Here is an 18,117-nt window from a genome sequence, read left to right as displayed (position 1 = left end):
TTTTTGGACAACCAGTATTAAGTAGGGAGACTGACCGTGGTATGTTTTCTTTTTTTCATCCTTTTTTCTTTTTCTCCAAAACTTTACCAGAAGAGGACATTTAGTGTCAAAGCCAAAAATAGCACTACATACTCTCCAGCCTCCAGTTTCAAATCACCCACCCTTTCTTCCTGCGAAAGAGAAAATAATCCTTTACGATTCATCTTTTTATATAATTGTGACAATTGTGGCATTTTGCTTAAATAACGAGTAGTTCATAGATGATCAGTTTGACAATATGTAATTAAAGTGATGAAGAATTACACAGATTTAGTGTCACTCTCTCATCAAGAAAACTGGAGATGAGCCAGGAGGCCTGAGTGTGCCTTCACCTGCCTGTGAGGTCCTAACTCAAGGCAATATTGCTCTTTGACAGCTGGTGATTTGGACCACTGATACAAGGATGTGTCTACAGTCGACCACAAATGCCACATGTCTAAGTACCAAACTAATTAAATCCCCTGTATTTTAGCTTGACTTGGTTAGCTCAGTGGAGTCAGTTTCAAGGTGCTGCCATGGAAGGGCACTACAGAACTGACAGGGAGGCTATCCACTGACAGGAAAAGGCCTTATGCATTTAGCTTTCCTTTCTGCAACGCTTCTTGCTAGTGGTAACATAAGTGACATAAGGTTGGACTAGGTGGTTACATACACTAAAAACCTAACTAAAAGGATGAGGGTCTTACTTGGACCCTGGGGAATTCGACTAGCTTTCCACTGCCACAACTAGTGACGGTGACAATCACATCTCATATGTTTCTAAAGATTGTGTATGGAAGAAAAGCATTGTGGCATTGACCTCTCTGGGTTGAACAGCTGAACATCACACCCATCGTCAGAGCTGAGTGTGATCAGGTGTGGTCTCTTGTGATCAGAACTTCTAAGACAGGATGAGAAATTCTATCTATCAGAAATATGATGTATTCTCTTGTTACGTCTGTTGCCAACAGAAAGCAACCATAAGTTTGGACTCCAAGACTTCTAAGCATTGATTATTGTATCATTCTCTCTTTATGTCACCTTATGAAATCTGTATCTGCTTTTGCTCTCTGTCACCACTCAGACAATTCCATGCAGCCCTGGAAGACCTAATCGAGGCCAGCCGCCTGTGTCCATCCAACCGGGAGATCCAGCGTTTGCTGTCCCGGGTCAAGGAAGAGTGTCGGCAGGTTGCGCAACAACAAGACTCCCCAGCTCATTCATCACACCATGTTCATCAACAGAATGTGTCCATCAGCGAGGCCAGGTGCAGAGATTTAGTTAGTCTGCAGGTGCAGGACAGGGAGGGGCTTACAGAGGAGGAGGAAGAAGAGAAGGAAGAGAGGAGGTGTTACACGGAAGGAGATCCTCCTCCACACTCCTCCTCCTTTCACCCTCTACCTGCGGTTCAAAGTCTTGACACACACTGTCACCCTGGGGTGCCGTCCTCCCTTTTCTCCACTCACGTGTATCATTCTGTCCATTCCCCCTCTTCCTCCTCACCCTGTCACTCTGCTCCTCCACCTCCTCCTTCCTCTTCCTATCACCATTTCAGCCCTCCTCCCTCCCCAATAGAACATCAGAAGCTAGCCAGTCCAGCGTCAGAAAGTATCCCTGCAATGTCAGGAACTGGAGGTCTACACCACTACCCACAGTCCATCCCAGCCCTTCACCACTCAGACCAAAAACAGGGAGTGCAGCAGCACCACTATCTGTCTGATCAGAGATCCTTCCAGAAGCAGAACCCTGTCCAAGGCCAGTGGCTCCAATCAGCCAAAGCCCAGGTTGTCAGAACCAGTCAGCCCAGTTCCTCATCTCACTCGAGCATGGTTTTGGGAAGTTCTGCTTACTCACAGTTTGCCAATCTGCCCCAAGAACTAGTCGAACTTGGGGAAGGAATTTGCTCTAGTCCCCTAGATTTCAGGCCTAGTCTGCAGGTCCAGGCTGGTCTGAATTCCGGAGCTTCATATCCACTAGATGATGTTGATGTTGACTTGGTCGAGTCAAGACCTGCATCTGCCCATGGGAGAGGAGCAGAAGGGGAAAGGGCAGGGAAAAACCGATTTGCCCAGGCCCGCCAGTTCAGCCGCAACCAATCCAAAGCAGCTTACTACCCCATGGAAGTTACAGAGGCTACAATGGGACCCCGTGATAGCCCTCCATCATTGCATGATTATCAATATCACCACCAGGGCGGGCTACGACACCCGCTGAGTGCCCACCCAATCTCCTCCTCTGCCTCCTCCCCGAGGCCTCTCATGCAGAGTGTCAGTGTCCGTTTCTCCACCAGCAGCAGCAGCCTCGCCAGTGGGCAGCCTGCTAATCATGACTCTGGCTTCAGGACCTCAGCCTCCACCCAGCACATGGATTTACCTTCAGATCTGGCCTCTGTGGGAGGGGTTACTGGTTACCATGATGATCTCTTTCTGATCTCCTCTCCCCAGTCAGAAATATGCATGTTAGGAGGTGGGACTTATCCTGGAGAGGTGGGCCGATCATCTAGGGGCACTCCTTTTATGGGAGTTATTGACAAGACAGTGAGGGTGCACCAGCAGTATCCTCAACAAGCCCCTTCCAGTTCCTCATCCTGTCTCAGCCCCTCTCGCTCCTGGGCTGTGTCCTCAGTGGACATGGTGGTCACCTCGCCTAGCAAAACCCCCACCAATCAAGGAGGCTTCAGTCAACCACAGCCATCCTCTATTGCCTACCACAACCGTAGCAACAACAATGCCCACAACGGTCACCTGCTCCATGATAACCAACTCGACTACTACGAGGTGCTGCCGGGCAGCGATCTTCAGGGTGAAGGCTCACTGCAGGTTGGCAGTCACAATACCTCCTACCTGGACGTGAAGCTGGCCCGAACACTGCCAGTGATTCATAGCTGCTCAGACAGACTGACTGAGAGAAAGACAGGACCTACCTCTCCTGTCAAACCAAAAAGACCCTTTGTCGAGTCCAATGTATAGAGACCAGTTTAAATGTTAAGTCATAGACAAGGAAGGAGGCTTAACGAGGAGTGCTTATAAAGAAGTTGTTGTACCTGTGTATTCCAAAATTCACTGAGGCTATAGATTTATTCAAGTCTGGCTATGCTTGACCAAACTATGTTGTTGCATGTAGTTTGTATGACATGCAGTACATACAATATTCGAAGGAGATGCAATAATAGTTGTTGGTTGTACACTCTGTAGTACTCACAGAAAGTGATTAAAGTAGTTTGTTTGTGTACTTCATTTGACGCACAAAGAGAACTCAAGAAATCCTGGCTGTGCTTTCACCTGGTGAGTTGCTGCGTGAAGTGGCACTCGGATTGTTGGTCTTGGAAAGACTTCATGTGATGCACACTGTGCAGAAGAAGTACAATATGGAAAACAGGAACAGTTCCAGGTGAGGTTTGTCAGTTAACCAGAAGAAGCAACAACGAAGGGAAGGACTTGACTTTTCATTCTGAAACAAGTGACAGCTCCTGGCATCACAAAGCACAACGAGGAAGGGGAGGAAGGGGGAAATAAATAAATAAACCAGGTGTCACTGGAAAATCCCTCCCTCCTTCCTTCCTCTGTCATCTCTGGCTTACAGTACATCTAAATAGTGATGTCTCTGGATGCCCATGTTATACTGCTCTAGAGTTTTTCTGCCAAGTTCATGTATTCAACTCCAGATGGTGACATCCATTCAGACAGCAGAGACACAAAGGCACAAGTATTACCTTTATGTGCTGTTGATGCCTTTAATGAAGATTTTAATGAAGTTTGAAGCGCTTAATTGATACAATGACTGGAAACCTGGATACATCTAGGCTCTAAAACTTGCGCCAGGCAGATGCTGGTCATTGACCCAGTCCTAAGCCATAGTTTGAGAGACTAGGATGATGCTGTCATTGAATGAGCACTGACTTGCTGTTTATAAAACAAAAGTAAGTGGTATTTATCTATTTTAAGTTATGTCTGTGTAAACTGTACGGATATTGTTTCTTTTATTCCTTTTGGATTTGCCTTTTTATCTTTTTGAGGGTTTTTCACTCTGAATGTGGAAATGCAAACCTTCTTTTCCAGGAGACAAAAAATGAGCAGCATTGAAGTTCAGCTTTGCTCAGTTCTGGGTTGACATCTATACATCTACTCCCGCTTGAGTGAGATAGCATCACTATATACAATGACACAACCTGGAAAAATGCCTTTTAAGATTTTTTGGATATTTTTACTTCAGGTAGATTTTTTACTTTTGTTTTTTCTATGAAGGCCTTTTGTATTCTGTAGTCCTATCAGTCCTAATTCATACAAACCACATGGTTCCCAGCCAATATACTAGGGCCCTTTACACTCATTGCCATAGAAACATAGTGCTTACATGTCCAACGAGCTGGCAACTGGCTCCTCTTACTGTCAGTAATTCAGCAAAAAAGCCAAATGACCATTCACTAAACTCCTTCCCTGAGGAGTGATCCTCCAGTCAAAGCTCAGGAGCTGTAACGAGACAGAGCACAGCCTGGCAGGGTCTGGATTTCTCCATCATCCTTTACATTTAAAGATATATGATATATTTTGATATATTTTTGTTTTAGCCTCCTCAAAAGCAAAAAAGTAAAGTAAGGAATGGATTAATGTGTAATTATCTGCTGGAACATAAGTTGCAATCATTTGCATGTCTGGCCAAGTAGATTACTACCCACAGTAATAACCCAGTTTGAAGGCCAAAGAGCTTATCATTGGCTGACTACATGACTTTGTTAGGCCACAGGTGATGTTTAAAATAAATTTAAAAAAAATCTGTTCATCTCCTGCCAATCCATTATATAGTATTTTCTCACTTGTATCTGGTACGGGATGCCTTCTGTGTTTAGGCTAATGTTTGCAGCTCTGTTCTGCTCCTTATTCTATTTCATGAAGCTTACTCTACGGCAACTCCAACCAAACTTGTTAGCTGAGACAGTGTTACTCTACAATTGCCAAACACATAATTTGTCCTCAGTCTAGTCTGTAACACTCAAAGTGGAAAAAAAATATGGCTTGAAAATATGAACAATTATAAGCTAAGCAAGTAAGTGAGTTATGTTACATAACAATACGATCTTACTGGTTTCCTATCACCTATTCATAAGCACAAGAACAGTCCTGGTTTTGTTTACAGGTATTCTACAGGAACATAGGCGCTAATTTATGTTTTTGCTGGAAAGTGCTGCAGCCAGTTTGCTATCAAATCACCATATGCTGGGAAACATGCGCGCTCAGCACTCTCTGCAGCTGCTTCTGGACCCAAGCACTTGCTATCCATATACAGGCTTCATCAAGTGGTGGGGATAGGGGATGTTTGCCACAGTTCTTTAGCACAGTATTGCGTATGTAGACATCAAGTCATTTTAAGATCCCTTTTAAAAGATTCTGCTGGAAAGATTTAAAAGTCAACCTCAGACTGTGTTTTCAACCAACTAATTACAGCTGCTCAAATCTGTCAGCAAAAGCTATTGTTTCAGGCAGCAAAAGTGACAGTTGATGGCTAAAACTAAGAGGCCTTCTTTTGTTTATGTCTCTGTGAAAGCAGGGGCCCGTTGTTCTGAAAATTCATTTTGAAACATTTTGAATCATAGATCTGCTGTGAGTCCAATCCAGCAGTCAAACCTGGGCCATCCAGAGCGTGTTATTAACAGATGTTAATACGGTGTTCAGAAAGTGTTTTAATGTATTTTATGCACATTAATGTCTGGCTTTTTTGTACATGTTTTTTTTCTAATGAATCAGCAACTTGGTTTCAGAGTTGTTGGTCCTGATGTAACCTATGACCTCTAACCTCTCTGTCAGTCTCTCTGACCACTGCTCTTTTTTCTTATTGCTCAGGAGTCTCCAGCTGTTAGAAGATGTGGTAATACTTAATTACTTTGGTTCACAAGGCATTTTCACAGTCTGACTGCTGGAGATTGTGTGTAATTCTGGCCAGTTAGAATAATGAAGTACATTATTAGCAAATCGACTGGATGTTCAAGATTAGCGTTAGCGTTGCTTTAAATCCTCGATGAGCTGGATGACAGATGTGTAGTCTGTCAATAAGACAATGTGTTTTGCTGTATATATAGGACTTAATACCCAACTCAAAGGGTCTCAAGCCCCCAGTTTTAAACACCATGTTGAGCAGGGTCAGTGTGCTCCCTGTTATTGGGGTTACTGTGGGCTTTTTCACTGTGTATAAGATTAAGAGGTTGATATTTAAAACCCAGGACTGTTACATCAGTAAGTACTTCAATATTAAACATTTAAAATGTGTTTTTAATCAGCTAATGTGAAATTATTGACTGCTGAGCTAACGTTATGAAGAAGAATAAAGCTGAATGAAAGGCTAATGTGTATATGTATCTTTTGGGAGTAGGGGTGGAGGGTGTGGGTGGGTGGGTTACTTTTCAGTAGTGGTCTCTTTGTGACCAGTATGGACAGGAGGAACAATTAGAAACAAATAACTCTTTCAGTTTACTACCACTTGGGGGCAGCAGAAACAAGTTGTGAGTACAACATTGACATATCGACACCTTTTTAAGTTGATATGGTGACCTTGTTAGCAAACTGTTACACTCCTAGCAGTTCATATAAGTCCAACATTCACTCTCTTTTAACTCTTTTATCTTTCTACCAGCTCCAGAGGTAACTACCTGGCTTCTTAGCAGCTAAAAGTGTTCCTGTCTGTCACAGTGACTGCCTTAGTCCTGTTGTGTTCTGTCTGTCCCACTGTCCCTGTCTCCAGACACCTCTCAGCTCCTTCACGTCCATTCTTTACTTAAGATCTTTCCGGATCTGCCATTCACAATCTTTCCACCAGACCTTCCTACCTTTCTCTGTCACTTGATCCTCACCTGTCAACACACCTGTCTCTCGTATTTCCCAATTAGCACATCAGCACATCACATCCTCTTTTCCCCATTCAAAAGCCATATCATTAATGTTGCTACTTGCTTTTGCATTTCACGTAAGTGAAATCAGTTTCATCTAAAAAATGCATAATATTTTTTCAGTCATCCATTTCTATTTTGTCTGTAAAATTTTAACCTGCAAACAACATCTACACACCCACATCTAATGTCTGTTTCCTGAGCCCAGAATAAATACGTTCACTTAACTCAATGGAGACTGAGCAGAGGGGGTGTTTTTCTTTGAAGGCACACATTTGAATGTAGCAATTTACTGCATTATAATCCCTCTGAAATACATAGTTACCCACTCCAGAGACCAACTGTAACATGTAGAATGACAGAGGTTTAAAGTCAGGTGAAAAACTCAGCTGGACCAAATAATGCAGATGATTCACACACATTTTTTTTTATTTTTTATTTTTTTTTATTTCAGATTATCCCAATGACGTTTTGATTTCACATTGAGAAATGACAATGTCAAGAAGTACATAAAGACAAACAAATCCCACTGATGTTAACTGGCCATTTTTATGCAAACACTTTGCATTAGGCACTAGGGCTGAACATATTTAGATAAAAGTTTAACAAGTAGTAACTCTAATAACACACATCTGAATACACACTGAACAGATTTTTTTAATGACAGTGCATTTAAATACAAACAGTTTACTATTGGACACATGGAAAACATTTTATTAATATATCATGTTTTGTAGACAAACTGTACTGACTTGGCATCTCACAACTTGGATCTGGGACAGGTATAGATACTGTATATTGGATAAAAAGATGTACTTTATAAGATCGTACTTGATATTATTGTGACTTACAAAAGTCATTTTCACAAAGGTTAACACTCTACAAGACCTCTTGTGATATTTAAAAGTTCAAGACTTCTTGTAATAATATCAAAATAGAATATTGATAGCATTATTGGTCAGTTTAATGAAGACAGCGGATGATCATTTGGCCAGCTGCAGCTTTACATTTTGATGTGCAAAGGGATGCAGATGTGCAGCTTTTGGTTTGGTCTCCTCAGAAAACAAATGGAGACAAACAGTATGCCTCATTCATTCACAATTCTCTCTCTCTCTCTCTCTCTCCCTGCCTCTTCTAATCAGCTGACAATGGGTGTTTTTGGTAAACCTATCCAATCTCCACGTCAGTCTCAATCAGCCAATCATGTCATTGCTATCAAGCTTCAAATCTGTTCTCCTGTCTTCTGCTGTCAGTTGTCATTTCAATGCAAATTGCTGCGACCCTCCTCCACTCCATTCACCTCCAGTCTATGCATCCAGTGCCCAGGTCGAGCTCATCACTCAGAATGCAGTCTCTCCTGATTAAAATGATCTTTGGCTGAGTGCAGACACGTGAACCTGACAACAACCAAGTTTATTGTTGGCTTGTCATCATGTTATTCACAGAATTCATATTAAGTAGCGACAGCTGATATGACCAGCCGCCACAATCAGTGTTTGTCATTTTAATTCTAGATGGTGATGGTCAGCAGCTATTAAAAATGAGAAAGAATTTTCTTATCTGAATGTTTTGTACGCTGCCAATGAGACAGGTTTATTGGTGTCAGGAGTCACTCACACTGGTGGATCTGTATTTTAGCTGATATAGATCCATTAAAAAATGTCTGATACCAGGTTTCTCTAGCAGGCAGGACTACGTCACCAGAGTAGTGGGAGACAGAGTTATGCTCCCTGACCTGATGGTTCCAGTATCGTATCGTATTGTGGGTTGGGGTTGAACCTTTCTGTTGTTTTCAAATGTAATGTATTAAGAAATGTTCCTCATTCCCTCCCTGTGGCCAGTGGGTAGAGAGAAAGAGACAGAATGTAGCCACTGGTTTCATACGCCTGGTGAAGTGACAGTGACAAGTGAAAAATAAAGCTTCAGCTCCAGTTTGGGTCTCACATTTAGCAAAACAGGTTCAGTCACGTGTTAAAGATATGTCCATGGGCTGCATTTCAGCTTCAGTTTTAAGACCGTGCAGAACTGTAGTAGGGAGCTATAGATGCTGTAGGAGTCAATTTGCAAATCTATTTAGTCCAGGACAAAGAGTTTCTGAGCTGTTTGAGATACACTTAAGCTGCATTTACATTTATACATTTGCATTAATAAATCACATCTTATGACCATAATGAGTAACACCTTATGCACATGCACTGTAGCTGCTGTAGGTACACTATAGGTAACAAAAATGTAACTATAGTACATGATGAGACTACAGCAGATATGGAGATGCCACGTGAAGTCAAGAAAAACTGTGATTGGTCAGCTTGTGTTCCTGCTATTTCTTTTTTCTAAACTCTATTAAATGTACATATGCATGCACTATACTATATACACATACTCTGAATAGCCACAACATTAAAACTCGTAACTGGGTCTAATGTTGTGGTTGATCAGTATATTAATTATCCAAATATAATAAATAAATAGTTTTAGTTGAAGGTTTATGGATCTGTTTAGAAATCTGTGATATCAGATGAGTCAGGTTGGTAAGCTACCTGAGAGAGAGAGACGATCATTAAAGCTTCCCGTCTGTGATTTTTATTGACTTCACTGACGCAAATGAAAACTTTTCTGACCACATTCATGGCAATTTAAACTGATGACTTTGTAACTAGGTATTAACAGACTGATAGCACAGCTAGTCTGTAGACAGGACACTGTTTGTATCCAGATGAAGCAGAGGATGTTACATGTCAGACTAGAAGTCAAGGTGTGGTGGGTGACCCCCCCTCAGTCAGGGTCTTGAAGTGGACAGACAGAGACTCTTCCTCTGGGTTGGGCGGGCGTCTGTACTCTTCCCTGGTGATTAAGTAGCCCAGCAGTGTCCCAAAACACACCAGCAGGATCCCCAAAGTGTTGGCCAGGATGCCCTCTGGGGTAAACAGGGAGTAGGTAGGCCTGGGCCCGGAGACAGACACTAATTACATACAATATCAATACAAAATACATCGATCAGCCACAACATTAAAACCAGTTACTGGCTTTAATGTTGTGTCTGATCGGTATAGATGAGATTGGAAAAGAGAACAGAGGTGGGAAGGGATGAACACTGAAGTACATGACAGTAGATATACTGTATATGAGATATATCAGTTTAATGTAGAATAGAAAGGACAGAGTTAGATGATGGACCCAGGGTGTCCCCTCATCCTCTGTGGTGGCCTGTTTTTTCAAAGTAAAATCAAAAAGTTGATGAATTAGAGGAACAGTTTTGTTTAGATTTTGGGTATTGCTGGATGGTTCATGATATTAGATCCCATGTTGTAGACTGTTGTAAACCACCCAGTGTATTTACATCCTGTGTATAGTAGTTTTCACTGATAAAAATGCAGCTACATAACCAAAACTGTAAACAGCTACACCAGCTGCTGTTCCATTGTATTTCTGACAGAGTAGCTGCTCAGTGGGTGTTTGCTGCACTGGATGCTTCCTGCATAAAAATTCACTTCACTGAATGGTGTCTAGCCATGATGATATTTTTTTGGTTTTGTTTTCTTGGGTTTTGAGATATCTGTCTGTGACTTTAACTGCTGTTAATGCTTACATACCAACTCATCCTTCAACTCTTGACTCTTAACTTTTCAACTATTTCTGGTGCATCAGTTTCAACCCCTTTCTTCTTCTATTTGTCAAATGACAGATCAGCTTCTTTCAAGACTTTCACTGCTTTAGTTGTTTTTTTTAAGCTGATAGTTCAGCTATCTATCTGTCTTTATCTGACCCTTACCAGTTAGTTTAGTGTTTATATACAAACACCTCAGCTTCTTTTATAGGTTCATTTGACTGACACCTCAAACATTCAGTGCTTTGACTTAAACTGATACTTCAACTACTTTACATGCCTCAACTTAAACTGCATTTCCATTTTACCATCTCACATTTTCTTCAGAAAATTGAGCACTGTCTAGTGGGGGTACTTTCTAACAAAGAAATAGTCATGTGTTGGTGTGCTGGTAAAAATTTTCTGAGACAGATCTCTCAAAACCTGGGCAAATAAAATGAAAACAACCTCCATGGTTAGATACCACTTAAGCTAAGTGAAAAAGTACAGTGTGTATTTTTATAATGATAATAGAGATACAGGCAGAGACAGACATACGCGATGCTGAAGAGGAGTTTCTCCGTGATGCCGAGCAGACTGCTCCCTATGGCCATAACCAGCAGAAGCAGACCACAGAACACGTGGATGGGAAGATATAAGGCTCGTAACCAGGACGACGCAACCGGAAACAGGAAGAACAGCAAGCCCATCACCCACTAGGAAACATGGGGGGATAAAAGCCTAGTGTTACTGTTTTAATCCTCACTACGCTTGACCCATACACTCACAGTGCACTTAATTAAGAACATATGTACCTGCCTACTCATGCTGTTATCTTATCAGCCAATTATATAGCAGTGGTGCAATGCATTATCATCATTATCATGCAGATACGGAGCAGGAGATTCAGTTAATGTTCACATCAAACATCAGAACTGGGGAGAATGTGATCTCATGATTGTTGGTGCCAGAGGGGCTGGTATGAATATTTCTGAAATTGTTGATCTCTTTGGATTTTCATGTACAACAGTCTCTGTTTCCACAGAATTGTGTGAAAAACAAAAAACGTCTACTGAGTTTCTGTCTGCATCAGTTACGCAGACGGAAACTCATTGATAAGCAATGTCAGAGGAGAATGGCCAGGCTAGTTGAAGCTGACAGAAAGGCTGTGGTAACTCAGGTGGTAACCACCCTTTACGACTGTGGTGAGCAGAAAAGCGTCTCAGAATGCACAACATGTCCCTACTACAGCAGAGGACCATCTCTCATTATCATGTTGGAAGTAGCCATTAGAGACACTCAGATAAGCTGTGCATTTACACCATGACTGACTGGTAAGAGCGTGTGTGTGTGTGTGTGTGTGTGTGAGTGTGTGTGTGTGTCTGCACCTGTATGCAGAACAGGACCAAGGTAGCCATGCCGCACCAGCTGTGTAGAGAGTACATGTCTGGAATCTTTGCTTCTCTATGGAAGTCAAACACAGCTACAAAACCTACACATACACACACATTAAGTGAGTTAAACACCGACATGGATGTGCAGTCCAATTTAAAGTTGGAGGAAGGCTAATAACTAACAAAAAATTAATATTTTAATCAGTAATAAATACACAGTATATTCTGTGTATTGTATTGTAAATGAGTTCCATCTTCAACGCAAAAAGCTCCAGAGCCACTTTCAAATATAGGATGGTAAGACCAGAAAATATTTCATGAAATCCTATATGACAGTTTGTAATTGCTTGTATTCTAGTATATATTTTTATATACAAAACTCATTCACCAGGAATCACTGAGTCAAATTACCTTGTGATTTTTTTGCAGAGAGAGATGAAGGTTAATCATTCAGTCTGTGCACATCCCTGCACACAGGCAGGAGAAAATATCTCCCAGTGTCAGAAAAAGACTAATAATTCAGTTCCTTCTCTGTCTCACTCACACACACACGCACATGGCATTCCTTTCACATTTGCACATTTCTCTCTTTCTCACCTATGATGCTCATGATGAGTGCGAGCAGGTGAATGATGCTGTGAAGAAGCTTTACATTCTTCTTCGACTCATTTCGAAATACTCTGTAGACCAGGATGGCTGGAGAGAGAGAGAGAGGTTTGCATAATTTAAACAATACACTACACAATAAACAATACACAGCCAGAAATGATAGAATACAAATCAGACAGAAAAATTGCATAGATCTTTTTGTCTTTAAGAGAGTAGATGGGCGATGCAAAATAAGTGATTTTTATCAACAACAAAACTGGTTAAAATGGGGTGTAGGCCTATAGGACAACATACACAAAATATCAAATCAATACCTAAAGTAAAAATTTAAGATTAAATAATATAATGTTCCACAACATTATGCACTTATATTATACATATCTCAATGCACTAATAATGAAGGTAAATGTAAAAATAATTTATGTGTTTGTTTCAGGAACTATATGAAGACAGCCTAATAAAAATTATATACAGTATGAGGCCAGGAAATCATCAAATCAAAATGTCAAACATGAAAATCAATGGTTTTATCAAATATCAAGGAAGCAAGGACGTGATAAATATCAAATATGAAGACAAAATGTCACAGCAAAATGTCAAGAATAAAAGCAGCAGGAAAATTAATAATGATAAATAGCCTAGCAACTGAAATTCTGTTTTAATTTCATATAGGTGAAAATATACAAATATCTATATTTGCAAGATAAATGCTATGACAGTGTGTGAGACACAAACATTTGAGAGAAACATCTGTGATGATTAAAACAAATAAGTTGTAAAGCTGTGCAGACAGAGTCAGCAGAGAGCATACTGTGCATGCATATCATGCAAACTCCAGCATCTCCAGCTAGATTTCATTTTACTAGAGCATGTTGTTGACCTCAAATGCCAGTTGTGTTCAGTTTAAATCCCTTCTTGTGGCCACCTATGCCAGCTGCTTTGTACCATTTCCACTAAGCAGCTTTGCACTTTTCTTCAAAATGCCATTTGCTGTTTGCAGAGTGGGCATGAAGTGTGACTCATATCTGAGCCTTTGAGAAAAGTTCTGTTCTGATTAAGTGTGGAGATAAAGGAGAAAAAGGATGTTGGTGAACGTATCCACCATTAGTGTGGACATGGCCTGAGGCAACAAAAGCAGATATCACAGTGAATCAGCATTGTGTGTGTGTGTGTGTGTCCCCAGGGTGTTTCTATATTTTATTAATCACCCCTCTCAGTCCCCATCTAATGTCCAGCTGACCTTTGCTTTTATTGCTCTAATGTAATCTGCTGTTGTAACAGACAGCTGTCCTGTTGAACCAGTTGAACTAACATGGTTACTCTCATTAGTACAAGTACCTGAGGCTGTAGATGTGAAACCAAAGCGGAGGAAAAACAGCTACATCTCACTATATGCTGCAGTGTTAGCAGGCAGCATTAATGCATCATGCACAGCCTGGAAAGCAAACAATATGAATGACAGCTTGCCTTCAGGCACAGGGAGAAGTTTCTAAAACAATATGTTCCTAACTTTTCACATAACAGTCAAATGTTTCTGTTATCTTCACGTAGTCATTTTAAGCTTGAAGAATGCAGTTTGCATGATGAGGAATGTAGGTGGGAAAGCCTGCCATCATAGATAGGAGTGACTTGTAATAGTTCAAATGTTTATAAGATAACACACTTTTGAACAATCTCTTTTTAAAGGCATTCACAGTGCTGCGCTTGGCATGCACAAAAAATGAAGGAAGTAGCTTGGTGACATAGTGGCTACTTGTAGGGGTAGCTGGTGGAGCTACTGTAGCTGGTGAGCTAAATGCTAACTACCTAACATGCATGTTAGTCAAAATGAAAGTATTTCTGTTTTCTTTTAACTATGCTGTTTCCTCTGTCATTTTGTTGTTTTAGTCATACAGAGTTCTACTTAGGACGTACAAAAAGCACTTATGTTAACAAGAATGCTAACTGCTTGCTAATTGCCTAGCAAGCTTATTATCTTGATCGCTACAGGGGAAATAAGTTTATTCAGGATCTGTTTGTACCTTGTTTAATAACTATGTTGCATTTTCACATCCACATACCTAGCCAATTGTTGCGTGACATCAAAAAGTTACAAAGAGTCCTGACCAAACTGGTCCAAATGTTTTTTAAAACTTTCATCATGAGGCTACAGTTTTCTCAATCAACAGTGGAACACGTAGCTAAGCCAATCCCAGCTGACACTGGGTGAGAGGCAGGGTACATCCTGGACAGGTTGGACTTAAAATTATACCGGAACAAAATAAAGTAAAAATAAAAGCAAAGGGGAAGGAGCAGGAGCAAGAGAGTACTGCAATTCTTAGTAGTTAAGATCTTAGACCTTATTTCAGGCATCTAACCAAAAACCCATTTAAATGTTTTTTTTTTTACTTTATAACGCGTGAGTTAGTGCTAAAATGCTAACTTACTTCCAGGTTTTTGGACTAATTCTTGCAGCACTCTATAAGCACGAGCTTGTCAAATGTAATTTTGGGCCAAAACAAAGGCAACCTGTAGACCCCCAATTGGGCAGGTCCGACTAAATCATTTAACTTCTAGATGCTGCTCAGTTTGCTGAGTGGAGATTTCTGTGTGGAACTGGAACACTCAGTAATCAAACCATTGTCCAATCTGTATAAATCTCACTGGGTGTGGTGGGATGTGTGCCTGTATGTGTGTGTGTGTGTGTGTGTGTTGTGTGTGTATGTGTGTGTGTGTGTGTGTGTGTGTTGTGTGTATGTGTGTGTGTGGGTGGGTGAGTGGTGGTAGTGGTGGTGGGGGTTGCTGTCATGGCTGTCTGGATAGTGTTAGTTCAGTGCATCAGGTCAGCATCACAGTGCCTGAGGCCAAGACACACAAGTACACACTCTTACAAAACACACACACACTACAAGGCTGACTAAAACACAACATCCAGATTTACTTCCTGTTGACTCAATTTACAGAATATAATCTGAAAATGACTTATCGTAACCATGACTACAAATTTGATGTGAGACTGCCCAGGTTTTTCTGAAGATATTAGTGGTGTCACCCACATGGAAGGCAGATGGAAAGACTCATGTCCTGCAAGGACTCCAGTCTGCTTTATAATAATTATTTTAATTGTTGAACTTAAATTTGCAAATGTTTCAGTTTCTAATAGAAAGTGCTACAGTGGAGGCACTAGTCCTAGAATATGGAAGGTCACTGCATGACCTTTTTTGCATGTTGATGTTAGCCTTACCCCTGTACCTACATCCTTACAGAGCCACTAATATGAATGCAATGAGTTCAGACTGTTCGTTAGGTTTTTGTAATGAATGTGGTGGTTTAAAGCAGACCAGGTTGCGTACATGGTTCTTCAGTTCACCCTGGTTCTACATCCATCCATCCATCAATAATCTGGAGCCAAGAACATGCAAACTCCACACAGAAAAGCCCAGGGGTGTCTAGACATTCATGGTACCAAGATTGTGAATCATTATAACTTTGGTTATTCCCTGACTGTTCATGCAGTACCAACAGGTCAAGGTTTCAACTTGCCCAGAAAACTACAAATGGTGAAGACTCCTTGAAAGCTAACAACTTCTGTGATGCCACAATGGAAACAGTCTGATCGGTGATGGGTCTCTGTGACTCACCATCACCGTGCAGGAAGACCAGCCCCAGCACCATGCACAGAGGGTGCAGATTGAACTCCCGCGCTGAGCCGTCCCAAGCAAAGCCCCCACGGTAGTGACCCATCCATACACCAGTCAGCACCACTGATGCCAGACCCAGGATCTGTGATGCTCCAACCAGCCACGCAAACGTTGAGCGAATAGGACGAGGAACAGAATCATCCATGATCTAAGAGCAAGAAATAAAAAAGATTACTAAGTACAACTGAATAGAATTAGAAAATTTAAATTAGAAAGCTGAGGTTGAGAAATGTATTTTTTCATCTCTAATGTTACTGTAGAGTTTGATTTATTCTGGCTTTTTGAAATTATACTAAAAATGATATATTTTATTTGATTTTCTTTTACTCTCACACATACATAGATATATGCATGTGATATGTATGTATGCATGCATTATGAGTAAAAGACCTGCATTGTCAGAAAAATGTAAAGGTAAAAGTGCTCATTATGCAGACTGGTTACTGCACTGGATCGTTATCACAGCAAGTAAATAGCATTTTACTGTTACTGATTATTCTTTATATTATTATTATTAGTATTATTAGTACTATTATTGCTATTATTATTATTATTATTATTTATAAATAAAATATTAATCTTAAACCAGTAACTATAGCTGTCAGATAAATGTTGTAAAAAGTACAATATACTGAAGTGAAGCAGCATGTAATATAAATGAGCATAAAACAGATACATTACGTTAGTAAATACGTCACTGCTTGCGCTGTGAACTAACCAACCAATATGTAAGGTGCTATACAAATCAAGATTGACTGGCTGACTGATAAATATTTAGCAAAAATAAATAAAATATAAGCTTACAAAAAAGTTCCTCAGTTATCAGTCACAATAAAATCTTCCTGTCTTTGACCAAAGAGTGCATAATTAAGCACACAGCATACAGCTCCTTCAGAATAAAACTCACTTCTGTTATTTTCTCTCAGCCGAAGAGTCAAACAACATGTTAAAATAAAAAATAAAATACATAGCCGGAAGTGTCGCACCGAGTTGACCGGAGCTGTATGAGGACACGAGCAGAAATGAGTGGCTTTTCTTGCCAGCTCGCCTCAATATGACTATAACCTCAGCGAAGTTAATTATCGCTCTTATCGTCAAGTTTTCCGGTCCAGACACGTTACTGCTGTTACATGTTACATGTTAATGCTCAGGCACAGTGCCACAACATTATATGAAATTACATGACAACATTATAGGCAACGGTAATGCTTTAGCGCCGACAGTTGTTGTCACCTGTTACCTGGACCTGTGTTAGGATTTCAAGATGACTCTACTGTATATTTTAATGTAAAGATATCATTTAAGTTGTGCTCTAATGATGACAGTAACAGAAAAAGGCAGTTTCTGTCCGGGCAAATACACAGGAATAATAGCAGATGGTGTTAAATACTTACTGCGCTGTGGACTCTGCTCTGCTCAGGAAGTCCTGGAGTCTGTACTTACAGATCCGCCTTCCTCCTCCTCTGATCGTGTGTGTGTGTGTGTGTGTATGTGTGTGGGTGTGGGTGTGTGTTTTGGATGCCCTTCTAAACAAGCCCAACCCTGGTGTCAGCAGGGCTATGTGGATGAAATAGCAAAATACAGCATTAAACCACCACCCTGGATGTCCTAATAATGATAATGATGATGATAATAAAAGTATTATTGTTGCTGTTGTTTTAGTCATGTGTTTGTAAGTGTTGTAGTAAGTTGTTACATCATATATAAAATGATATTCTTCTATATAATAATGAACAGGAACTGAATTGAATTTGACTCGTGATGTTGGCTAACGTCACAATAACATCAAGAGAGAGGGATGGTGGTGGTGGTGGGGGGGGTTGCTGCTCGAGTGTAAAGGTTTGTTGCCTTGACAACGGTGGAGAAAGGGGATGGAGGAGGTGATGTGGCGAGGGAAAGGGGGAGAAGGAGGATAGGAGTGTCTGTCAGTGAATCATAGCTGCTCATTAGAGG

At 40.7% G+C, this 18,117-nt stretch overlaps 2 protein-coding genes across 7 annotated transcripts in view; one reads left to right on the top strand and one right to left on the bottom strand.

Annotated features, from left to right (window-relative positions):
• Window positions 1-6,355, top strand: part of tanc2a (tetratricopeptide repeat, ankyrin repeat and coiled-coil containing 2a) — a 50,165-nt gene extending 43,810 nt beyond the window's left edge. For all 6 annotated transcript variants that reach the window (XM_051073954.1, XM_018698487.1, XM_018698488.1 and 3 more), the window contains one exon: window positions 1,103-6,355. In XM_051073954.1, the coding sequence (XP_050929911.1) occupies window positions 1,103-2,987 (1,885 nt within the window). In that variant the 3' untranslated portion in view covers window positions 2,988-6,355. The remainder of the gene's footprint in view (window positions 1-1,102) is intronic.
• A 951-nt stretch (window positions 6,356-7,306) lies between these two features.
• On the bottom strand, window positions 7,307-17,679 carry LOC108898570 (transmembrane ascorbate-dependent reductase CYB561). Its single transcript, XM_018698494.2, has 6 exons — window positions 17,559-17,679; window positions 16,105-16,312; window positions 12,473-12,571; window positions 11,870-11,973; window positions 11,040-11,197; window positions 7,307-9,838 (listed from the first exon to the last, which is right to left on the bottom strand). Exons 2-6 carry the CDS (start codon window positions 16,307-16,309, stop codon window positions 9,646-9,648), a joined length of 759 nt encoding a protein of 252 aa, XP_018554010.1. The 5' UTR covers window positions 16,310-16,312; window positions 17,559-17,679; the 3' UTR covers window positions 7,307-9,645.
• Window positions 17,680-18,117: the final 438 nt, after the last annotated feature.

Source organism: Lates calcarifer, linkage group LG11, assembly GCF_001640805.2.
Source record: "Lates calcarifer isolate ASB-BC8 linkage group LG11, TLL_Latcal_v3, whole genome shotgun sequence".
NCBI lineage: Eukaryota > Metazoa > Chordata > Actinopteri > Centropomidae > Lates > Lates calcarifer.
This window is presented reverse-complemented; position numbering and strand designations above follow the sequence as displayed.

Coding starts and splice junctions, on each gene's coding strand:
- LOC108898570 (XM_018698494.2), bottom strand. CDS start 16,309: ATGGATGATTCTGTTCCTCGTCCTATTCGCTCAACGTTTGCGTGGCTG. Junction 11,198..11,869: donor TGGTCCTGTTCTGCATACAG/GTGCAGACACAC, acceptor CATGTTTCCTAG/TGGGTGATGGGCTTGCTGTT. Junction 9,839..11,039: donor AAACTCCTCTTCAGCATCGC/GTATGTCTGTCT, acceptor CTCCGGGCCCAG/GCCTACCTACTCCCTGTTTA.